Source organism: Sus scrofa, chromosome 9 (genome assembly GCF_000003025.6).
Source record: "Sus scrofa isolate TJ Tabasco breed Duroc chromosome 9, Sscrofa11.1, whole genome shotgun sequence".
NCBI lineage: Eukaryota > Metazoa > Chordata > Mammalia > Artiodactyla > Suidae > Sus > Sus scrofa.
Window position 1 is genome coordinate 4060230 of NC_010451.4, and position 12177 is coordinate 4072406.

Genomic DNA, 12177 nt, shown 5'->3' on the forward strand with positions numbered 1-12177 from the left:
TACTGTCAGGGAAATTGTTTTATAAAGGTCAATTAGATACTGTTGATTAAAGTTTTGTTGAGTTCTACGTAACTGCTGGTTTTCTGTATCACTGTTCCGTCAGTTGTTGAGAGATAACATTCAGGTTTCCACTTGAAATTTTCTTTTTTTTTTTTATGCTCATACATGTAGCCAAATTTATTATTATTATTTTTAAGTTATTTCACCTGAAATTTTCAATAACTCTTTGAAAACAAGACAAGCTAGTGTCTGGCCGCAGATAGCACTTTCTTAATTATTAATTTCTTTTGAGAATTGCTAAGTTTCCCACCGTGCTTTTGTTTCTAGGAACTCGGCTTCATGATGATACTAGTCCTCTGCAGAGATGAGAAGGTGAAAATTTCATTGACAAAGTGTGTGTAGGGTGGGCGCATGTCAATGATTTGGGGACTCTGAAGGCATTTAATGCCCCTCTCATCACCTTCATTTTTGTGGCCAAAATGGTACCTTTAGAAAGACATTTTTAGATCATGACCACATAGCCATCAGATGTACCACTTTCTTTTTTTTCCCTTTCCCGTTCATCTCTTCTCTGAAAACATACCTTTCATGTGCTATAGGATTTTGTATCCTTAGAACCTGAAAGGATCCTTATGACACAGTCTCGTATCTGCTTGGTTTTCACCCCATAGACGATAGGGTTCATAGTTGGAGGCAAGAGCAGGTAGATATTGGCCACGATGATGTGACACGATGGAGGGATGGTGTGGCTCCCAAAGCGATTAAAAAAGAAGCAGAAGAAAGCTGGGCTGTAGGAGAAGACGATGGCACAGATGTGGGCAGTGCAGGTGCTGAAGGCCTTCTGCCGAGCTTCTGCCGAGGAGAGGCTGACCACCGCCCGGAGGATCATGGTGTAGGAGACGGTGATGCACAGGATGTCGAAGCCCCCGATCAGGAGGGCCACCATCAGGCCATAGACAACATTGGCCTTGATGTTGCCACAGGAGAGCTTGGCCACAGATAGCTGATCGCAATAGGTATGATGTATGATATTGCCTCTGCAGTAGGGTAGTCTCTTGGTGAAGAAAATCAAGGGAATGACAAGCAACACACCTCTCAAGAAAGTGGCAAGCCCAGCCTTGGCGATGACGGGATTGGTGAGGATGGTGGCGTAGCGCAGGGGGTGGCAGATGGCCACATAGCGGTCCAGGGCCATGAGCATGAGCACCCCGGACTCCATCCCCGTGAAGGTATAGATGAAGAACATCTGGACCAGGCATTCTTCAAAGCTGATTTCCTTGAGATGGAACCAGAAGATGCTGAGGGCTTTAGGGATTGTACTGGAGCACATGACAAGGTCGGTCAGGGAGAGCATGGCCAAGAAGTAATACATGGCCTGTGCAGGGAGTCCTCACAGCAGATGAGGTAGAGGAGCCCGCAGTTGCCCACCACAGCCACGACATACATGGAGCAGAAAGGGAAGGAAATCCAGAGGTGCAGGTCCTCCAGTCCTGGGATCCCAGTGAGAAGGAAGGAAGCTGGTGTCAGGTCTGTTTTGTTCAGCATTTTCATGATCATTCTGGTATAATCATTAAGAAGCTTGCAGCATTTTAGTTTTATTTTTGTTTTGCTTTGTTTTGTGACCCTCCTAGACTTGGAAAAACAGAAAAAGAAGTCTCAGTCGTGGTTCTTCTTTCCCTCTGTCTCTTCTCTCTGTTAAATATTGCAGTTTAAATCGAAGAACCAAAAATTTTAATGCCAGGAAATTTTATTTATACATAATTTAAACTAAGTATATAGTCTTTAACTCATTACTTTATCAATTCTTTCAACAAATATGTATTTATCACCTACTACATGCAAAACCCTATCCCAAATACGGTCTACATTATTTTAAGGGAAAAATGCTTATAATATATGAATAGATAAAAATCTCAAAATAAATAAATCCTTATCAATTTTAATTATGTAATTGGTTCCGATCTCTCTGATTGACTTTTGCTGTAATATCTTATTTGAATATCTCCCCTTGGGTTTTCTTAAGGGAAATCTCATTGATACCAGTAACACAGCAGATGTGGTTAGGATGTGTTCAATATTGCACTTATTCTTAATTAAGGTTCCATATATTCATGCTTACTATACACCAGGCAGAGTTCTAGAATTTTATAGCTATTACCTCATATAATCCTCACTAAAGCTCGGGAAGTATTTTTTATTAATCTGTACTTTATAATTGAATAAATAGGCACTCTATGTAGATGGGGCTTCTTCATATATAAATCTCAAAGTTTTTCTCAGTCTCCTAAATCCAGATATGAACATTAAGAGGATTTTGATCCTTTTTACACTAACCGTTATTCTTCTGCCTTTTTTCATTTATTTATTTTTTTGGCTGTGAAGTATTTAGGAAATTTTTATGGTGTCCATGCTTTCAAGTTTAAGGCTGACAATGGTGACGACAGAGGTGTGTGCGTGCATTTATATCTTTTATTGTAAAGGCACGTACTGGGCATTTTGAATCTGGAAATCTATGATCTTTGCTTTCGGAAATTTTCTTTCTTTTTTTCTTTTTTTTTTTTTTTTGCTTTTTAGGGCTGCACTCCTGGCATGTGGAGGTTCCCAGGCTAGGGGTTGAATTGGAGCTGTAGCCGCTGGCTTACACCACAGACACAGAAAAACCAGGTCCAAGCCATGTCTGCAACCTACACCACAGCTCACGGCAACACCAGATCCTTAACCCACTGAGTGATGCCAAGGGTTGAACCTGTGTCCTCATGGATGCTAGTCATAGTCATTTCAGCTGAGCCACGATGGGAACTCCCAGGAAATGTTCTCGTATTAACTTTGAATAATTTCTTCCCAAACATGGACCTTGTTATTTTCCTAGATATTGGATCTTCTGGGCTTTTTCTCTTCTTTTTGTTTGAAAATTTTTCTTAGACTGCACCAATTTATTTTTTGGACCCATTTTCTAGAAAGTTCCTCAACTATATCTTCGGAATATCTCAGCATTTTTTTTGTTCTTTTTGACTAATATTATAAACAAGTCATTTTCTGTATTTTGTGAATCTGACAACAGTATTTATATAAATGCATAGTATACTCATGTATAAATGTGTATGTTATACATATATATGCTTCATATGTATTATTTCCATATTGTCTAAATCTCAATGTGTTTCTTTTATAGATTTATTTTGGCTTTTAATTTGGAGGTGTTCCTAAATATATGATAACCCTTGACTACTAATTTACAATTAAAAAAAAGGCTATATAAAATTTCTAATTCTAAAATCCAGTGATGAATGAATCCATCAATTGGCATTTACTTCGTGTGCTCAAGCAGGGACCTCTGCTTCATTAGAGATATTCTTAGTTATCAAGTTCATAGCTTTTTTTCCCTCAGGGACTTTCAATTTTTCAAGAACAAATTCCATTAATCTACGTCCTAGGATTATATAATTGGCTGCCAATGATCTTGGAGTTAAGTAGTAGGATACAGAAAATCTCACACTTAAATTATGAATATTGGATTCAACCATCATATTTAATGATGGCATTGTCAACACCTGATATATATGCATTCATAGTATTGAGAAAGTTTCTTCCTGGAATAATTTCCAGTCATTACAAGAGGAAAGTAATATTGTTTAAAATGGTGAATATATCAGAAATACCAAATTGTTCCTTAGTTTTTCTACCTACATCTTGGTTTTATCTTCATGTGTTTGCACCTAGGACGACAGGGTAAAGACTGCAAAAGGAATCATTTTTGGAAATAATAAAGCAAAGTAAACATTTTTGGAAATAGTAAAACAAAAGATAAACATGTTCATAAAAGCACCCTTTAAAGTATTCTTTTCATGCCGTTACAAAAATCTTAGCGCCATATGTGAGCAGATAGAAATGACAACTGAGTAAATTTTGAGTTAGATCATGACCGTTTTCTAAGAAAACGGACAATTTTCTTAGACCTGAGACTTGCTTAGATCTTTGACAGACCAAAATGGGCAGAGTAATGTTCTCTTGTTGCTGGTTTCTGTTTCCCACCCAAATCATACTGACATTTTTTGCTTTGTGAATAGGCAATCCTCTCACTTTTTGCACTCTCCCTGTCCCCACCAAAATAGCCTCCAGAATGATATTTCCAGGAAGATTCAACTCTCAGAGAGGTGAGACTGCCAACCTCTAAAGCCTCTGGATATGACATAATTAGCTAAATACCAGGCTTATAGTCAAGGAATAGATTTGTTGATGAAATCATTTTTTTCCACTAGTTTAACATCATGGTACTGCAAAAATCTTATTATCTTCTGGAATCATCCACAATTTAATAAAACCCTTAGTACTGGCATAGATTTCACTTTATACCTGCAATATATAGCAAGACACTTAGTACATATTAGGTGTCAATAAAATATTTTGAACAAGTGAACAGATTAATGATTTATACTTTTGACACTTGACTTTAAGCATTATTAAACTAAATGATGTAATATAAACATATTTACTTAGGGAGTTCCCTTTGTGGAGCAGCAGAAATGAACCTGGCTAGTATCCATGAGGATGTGAGTTTGATCCCTGGCTTCACTCAGTAGGTTGGGGATCTGGCGTTGCGGTGAGTTGTCTTGTAGGTTGCAGATGCAGCCCAGATCCCACATTGCTGTGGCTGTGGTATAGGCCAGCAGCAGTAGCTCTGATTTGACCCCTAGCCTGGGAACTTCCACATGCCACACCTGCAGCCCTAAAAATAAATAAATAAATAAATAAATAAAATATAAAAAATAAACATTATTACTAAGAAAATATAAAGGAACCACTAGAAGAAAAAAAATCATAAAGTCCATCTCATAGATCACCAGAAATTATACATGTCAAAAAACCCCATAATAAAGTAAGAGAAAACAAAATAAATCCCAAGAAACGAGAAAAATAATGAGGTAGACAAAATAAATATATTGGTTTGGAAATAGGATCATTTAAATTACAGAACATGGCGTTCCCGTCATGGCTCAGGGGTTAACGGATCCGACTAGGAACCACAAGGTTGCGGGTTTGATGCCTGGCCTTGCTCAGTGGGTTAAGGATCCAGTGTTGCCATGAGCTCTGGTGTAGGCCATTGGCTGTGGCTCCGATTGGACCCCTAGCCTGGGAACCTCCATATGTTGCAGGTGCGACCGTAGAAAAGACAAAAAGGCAGAAAAAGAAAAGAACAAATAAATAAATAAATAAAAATAAATTACAGAACAAATTGATCTTAATTCAGAGCCATTTTTTAAAAACGCATATATTTAAAAAAAGGAGGCCTATCAGAAAGAACATACTCAAAGTAGGCACAAAGCTTTTTATAGTAGATAGAAAACACCAAAATAACAGAAGCACACCAAAAATTTTGGGAGAAAACACTAATGTCAGATAATACAGAAATAAAAGCAAGAAAATTCTGGATAAATATCACTTTTGAGGAAAATAAGTGAAGACGATGCAATGCAATTTAAGTTAAAGTGCCAAATGTTTCCATTTTTAGGTTTTGCAAGGATTCTCTATAACCAAAAAATTAGAATGTACTGAAATAAGGTCTCTTACTCATTTTGTTGCTCCTCAGTTGAAATTTAAAAAAACTGGGCAATTGCTTAAATCATAACATGGCTTATTGGTTGATCCTCAATTTCTATTTTAACATCATTGGTGTTGCCTTAAACTATTAATAGCAATGCTAACAAAATATTACAACTTTAGAAATAAAGAATACTATAGATTTAAAATAAAGAGTTGTGTTCCCACAAATACCAAAATTTCCATAAACTTTCTTCCTGTCAGGCTTATAAAGGTACAATTTATGTTTGAATACATTTTTTTCAGATTACTTTCACAGCTGTTACTAAAAGAAATAGTAATTCTATAAAAAAATCATAAATATGTACATATATAAGGATACGTTTTAAGGATATATGTAAAATTTCCATTGAAATAAAATAGACATTGAAATTTGTTTTGATAAATATTTGACTAGCGTATGCCAAACTGCCATAAATTGTTTAAAAATATCATTACTCATCTATCTTTCTTAATATATTTGAACAGTAGAGAATTCTGGAAAAGTATAAGTATCAATAATTTTAAAATAGACCACATATTACTGATTTACTGTTGCTATATTGTGAAGGATATCTTTCCTAAATATTAGACACATATCATGTTTATAGCTCTTGTGCTTGCTTCATAGATATATATTTTAATTACCAAAACTTCCATCTTCAGTATATTTGCAGCACTGTCAGAGATCCATGCTTATACCAAGGCAATATAGTATGAACCACAAAATAAATAAACATTTTCCAAAACAAGTTTAGAATGACTTCAGTACATCAGAAGTTATTTTTTCTTGCGGGGGAAGGCAACTGATATTATGCTGTGAATGTGGACAGATCTATTCGAATAGTAACATTTGCACATGAATAATCTGTTGTCTCTTCCCCTCCCCAAACCCTGGAGACAATTAGTTTGTTTTCTCACCAGGAGGTCCTCGGTCTTTAAGACCCATGTTTTTCTCTCCAAGTGACAATGGGTTCCTCCAGGGCAAGCATTATTACCTAAAATAAATGACATATATTTGCAACTAAGTCTCTCTAGAAAGGAACCACGAAAAATTAGACTGATTCTGAGAACAGTAGGAAGGCAGATAAAAAGCAAGAATGTCCTGACCGTGATGGAGGAATGTTCTCAGCCTGTCCTTCTTTCTTCTTGTCATGGGAGTGAACCATACCTGGCTTCTACCACCGCTGAACCAAAGATTCCTCTTGGTTAGGGAAGCAACATAGCTATTCGTAATCAGGATGGAGGTTTACACTGAATTGCAATCTGAGACTTGGAGAAATAAACATTTTCCAGACTCCCGACCTCCCTGTATATTTCTGCTTTCACACACAGTGAATGGACTCAAAGCTGCTTTTCCTGAAAATATTATAAACAATTCTGTGTTCAAAATCTTCCTCCACTTTATCTTACTGTCCTGAAAGATGCTGTCCCTCCCCTCACTGTTTATTCCCGTTAATACCTTAGCTCTGGATGGGAGGGCCACATGCGGAATGTGGTCTGCCAGGTGCTCGGGATCTTGGTGGAAACCTCATGGCTCTACAATATGCGCAAGGCACAGCCTTCAACTTCTAATCCCTTGATGTCTCTACTGCTGAGCTGACTATTTAAGAAAAACGTGTGCTATAGGTCTCAGAGGGATATTTCAGAACATTAGAGAAACAGAGGCTTGGGTAACAGTCAAGATTACCACTATGGTTGGAAGAAAATGGGTAGCAGCTTTCCATTCCTATTGCTTAATGATGATATTTAAAGAAGTGAATTATTGGAGTTCCCGTCGTGGCGCAGTGGTTAACGAACCTGCCTAGGAACCATGAGGTTGTGCGTTCGATCCCTGGCCTTGCTCAGTGGGTTAAGGATCCAGCGTTGCCGTGAGATGGGGTGTAGGTTGCAGATGCAGCTCAGATCCCACGTTGTTGTGGCTGTGGTGTAGACCGGCGGCTACAGCTCCAATTAGACCCCTAGCCTGGGAACCTCCATATGCTACGGGAGCTGCCCTAGAAAAGAAAAAAAAAAGATTAAAAATAGTAATAATAAATAAATAAGTGACTTATTCTACATATTGGCATCTATGCATGTGCTTATGTTTGAGCATGTGTTCAGTGAACAGGAATTAAAATGATTTTAATAAAAGTGAATGATTTTAGGATATATCGCAGAATATTTTTTTTCTAAGGAAGGCATTGGGAGACAATTTGAAAGCACTTAAATGCAGACTGTTTCAATGATTAGACACATCAATTTTTTCTTTCATTTGTTTATTTTTCCACTTCTCTAAATAACTACACTGAAGCCTTAGTACACCCCAAATCATGCCGGGAGCTATGCAAAATCAGATACCACGGCCCTTTGTTTTCAAGCAGTTTACTTTCAACTGAAGTAGATAATGAATGTTATGGAAGTTCAGGCTTGTCGTGCATATTGAGTTAGACAGATGCCCGGATGTCCCAACCTTGATGTAATAGTGAGGGTGATTATAATAGTAGGAATAACAGAATTCAACAACGAATTTTAAGTTTACAATTCCTTCAATATATAACAAAAGGAATAACCATGTATTTTGATTAATTTTAAAAATAAAAATGACTTTAGAAGGAGATTAAAAGCACCATTAGATTCTATAATGTAGAGGCAACTTGAGATATTTCTTTTCTGATAAATCTTCATCAAATTTCTTAATATACATTAGCCATATGAGTTTTTGACAAAAATCTTGGACAACAAGGTATTAAAACATAAACATGCTGTTTTCTTAGGCAGCTGTTTTATTACTGTACATGAAATGATACATTAAATATACGTATAGAGAAAACTTTTAGCTCAACTTTTCAGTTTTATTTTTGAAGCTGTCATAACATTACCATTAATCATTTTAACAATTTTAAAATGTACAAATCAGTGTTTTGTTTTGTTTTGTTACTGTTCCTTGTGAATATGTGTCTTTGTATGTATGTTGGCTACATCTTTTTATTTATTCTCCCAGTCCACTGCTTATGTTTTCACCTTCTTAGTAGGGTCTTTTGCAAATATTTTATTTATATTTTTATGTAGTCTAATTTTTCATTTCTTTTTTTTTTTATGAATTGTGTTTTGGTGTCAAGTCTAAGAACTCTTACTCATCCTTGATCCTAGAGATTTAGGTCAGGAGTTTGCCTATAGATTCCAAAATATACCAACAGCTTTTTTTTTTGGAAAGTCTGTGTTTCTTTAATTGAATTGGCCTCCCATTTTTATCAAATAGCATTTGGGCATATTTGTGTGAGTCTGTTTCCGGGTTCTCTATTTGGTTCCATTGAATGGTGAGCTATTCTCTGGTGGCAATACCAGTCTTGGTTACAGTTCAAGTAAATCTTGAAATTGAAGAGTCTCTCTCACCTTCTTATGCATTCTCAGTTATTTCAGATATTATGATTCCTTTGATGTTCCAAACAAATTTTCAAGTAATCTTGTCTATATCAACAAAAAAAACCTTGCTGAGATTTTTTTATAGGAATTGCGTCATACTTGCATATCAGTTTCAGGAGAATTGATCATCTCCCCTCCTGTGAACACTGTACTCATTTAATTGGAATATTTATAATTTGTTTCACTGGCATATGTAATTCTATTACATTTAATAATATATAATACACACATTATTATATTATAATAATATATAAGCATAGCAACCATTCTGCTTTTAGCATCTGTAAGTTTGACTACATTAGATGCTTCATATAAGTGGAATTGTTTTTGTCCTTCTGTAACTGGCTTATTTCACTTAGCATAATGTCTTCAGATTTTATCCATGAAGTAATATATGACAGGATTTCTTATTTTTATGCCTGAATAATACTTCTTCATATGTACACATCGCACTTCTTTACTGGTCCAACCATCCGTGCACAGACAGGGTGCTTCCGTATCTTAGGTATTGTGAATAATGCTGCAGTGAACATGAGCGACTCTCGCTGATCCTATTTTCAATTTTGGGGAGTAAATAACCAGAACTGGGATTGTAGTGTCATTTCATTTTCAATTGTTTGAAGAGCCTCCATGCTCTTCCCATAGTGGCTGTATAATTTTACATACTCACAGACAGCGCTCCAGAGTTCCAGTTTCTCCACATCCTCACTAATGATATCTGTTTGTTTTTATTATTGCCATCCTAACAGGGTGTGAGATAACATCTCACTGCAGTTTTAGTTGCATTTTTCTGATGAGTAATGCTGTCGAGTGTCTTCTTATTTATCTGTTGGCCATTTGCATGTCTTACTGTTAAAAAGGAATGAAGAAAATGTATGATGTGTTTTAAGTAAAAAAAAAAAAAAGGCAATGTTTCAGATATTGGGAATGCAGAACTGCATTCTGTATTTCTGAGATACAGTATTGGATGAACTCAAAAAGAAGCCTATTTAATTTGGTAACAGGGAAGTCACTAGCAAAACAGACAAAAGCAATTTCAGGTAATGCCTGCCATGATGGAAGGACAGTCTTAGGAAAGAGTGATCTCCCACTGAAAAAGGATAGGGAGAGAATGTTGACAACTTGTTCTAGAAGTTTTGAACTTAAGGTAAGCCAAGAAAGGGAGTGATACATGGAGGGTAATTACCGTTTAGGGGGTGAAATTGTTTTGCAGGATTTTGCAAGCTGGTAAAAAAAAGAACCAATTAAATAATTGCATGCAATTTGTTGGGTATAACTAACTGAACTGGGGAGAGAAAACGCATATTTATTTTTCAGTTGGATAGAGAGATGAGAATAAAAATTCAGTTTTCTCTAAATTCCTTGTATATAATTGGCTTAGTTCAGGAAACACTGGTAAAAAGTACCATTTCCTTCAGTCTTTCTCTTGTTTATTAATTAAGGAGAATCCTAACGTTCAGAAAGTTTAATTTTATTAGATTTAAAATTGGAAATAAGAAGAAACATGTCAATTTTGATTCCCTGTCATGCAGTTCTTATAAAAAAAATTTGCTGTTTTTCACATTTAGTTAAGAAATTTACCTATCTCACCCTCCATATTGTATTGTGGGGAAAAAGTTATTTTTGTAGTGATTAAAAATAGAAAGCACATATTTTCCAGGAGAAAGTCTCTCTATCTAGAAATTAAAATCACTATTTAGAAAGAGAATTATCTCCTTCCATTTTATTCACTTTTTCATGAAAAATTTTCTAATTTGGTTTTGTTCAGGAAAATTGGGTTAATTATTAGACTAATCCTTCACAGCAACGAGAAGCAAAGAAATGCATAGCAAGATTGTTGGGTGTGTGGTTAACGTTGAGATTCTCACACAAGGACATATATTTGGCAATGCACTACTAGACAATAAGCTCCATTTTCATGGCCAAAATCGCATTTGCAGGAAGATTTTATCAGCTCCCGCCTAAACAGGCAACTAGAAGAAAACTTTCTCCTCTCTTTCCTGGGAATGTCCACTTATACGCTATGGGATTTTATGTTCTTAGAACCTGAAAGGATCCTTATGACACAGTCTCGTATCTGCTTGGTTTTCACCCCATAGACAACAGGATTCATAGTTGGAGGCAAGAGCAGGTAGATATTGGCCACAATGATGTGACACGATGGAGGGATGGTGTGGCTCCCAAAGCGGTGGGAAAAGAAGGAGAAGAAAGCTGGGCTGTAGGAGAAGACGATGGCACAGATGTGGGCAGTGCAGGTGCTGAAGGCCTTCTGCCGAGCTTCTGCCGAGGAGAGGCTGACCACCGCCCGGAGGATCATGGTGTAGGAGACAGTGATGCACAGGATGTCGAAGCCCCCGATCAGGAGGGCCACCATCAGGCCATAGATAACATTGACTTTGATGTTGCCACAGGATAACTTGGCCACGGACATGTGGTCACAGTAGGTGTGGGGTATGACATTGCCTCTGCAGAAGGGCAGGCGCTTGACGAGGAGCGTGAAGGGAATGATGAGGAAGACCCCTCTGAGGAAGGTGGAGAGCCCAGCCTTGGCGATGACGGGATTGGTGAGGATGGTGGCATAGTGCAGGGGGTGGCAGATGGCCACATAGCGGTCCAGGGCCATGAGCATGAGCACCCCGGACTCCATCCCCGTGAAGGTGTGAATGAAGAACATTTGGACCAGGCATTCTTCAAAGCTGATTTCCTTGAGATGGAACCAGAAGATGCTGAGGGCTTTAGGGATTGTACTGGAGCACATGACAAGGTCGGTCAGGGAGAGCATGGCCAAGAAGTAATACATGGACCTGTGCAGGGAGTCCTCACAGCAGATGAGGTAGAGGAGCCCGCAGTTGCCCACCACAGCCACGACATACATGGAGCAGAAAGGGAAGGAAATCCAGAGGTGCAGGTCCTCCAGTCCTGGGACTCCATCCAGAACAAATGAGCATGGGACCAGGTCTGTTTTATTCAGCATTAGAGTAGTCAGGCTTAAACTTTGTATGATTTTTTCCTAGAGTAAGATAAAGAGGAGAGAATATATACTTCATGGGTACTTTTTCTCCTCCCTGTATTTTAAAATTCTGTAGTGCATTTTAATGATCAAACAACCAAATTTTCTGAGTGACGTGGAGTAGTTCTTCTGTTAATTTGTTATTAATTGATTAATTCATCTTTTCCATTCATAAATTTTTATTA

General features: G+C 37.2%; 1 protein-coding gene and 1 pseudogene across 1 annotated transcript; both read right to left on the bottom strand.

The window, feature by feature from the left end:
• On the bottom strand, nucleotides 587-1557 carry LOC100523456 (annotated as a pseudogene).
• LOC100516093 (olfactory receptor 52N4) lies at nucleotides 10997-11956 on the bottom strand. The gene has a single exon (XM_003129444.1). The coding sequence runs from the start codon at nucleotides 11954-11956 to the stop codon at nucleotides 10997-10999; it is 960 nt and encodes a 319-aa protein (XP_003129492.1).

Bases quoted from the DNA above. Each gene is read 5' to 3' on its own strand.
- LOC100516093 (XM_003129444.1), bottom strand. From the start codon at position 11,956: ATGCTGAATAAAACAGACCTGGTCCCATGCTCATTTGTTCTGGATGGA.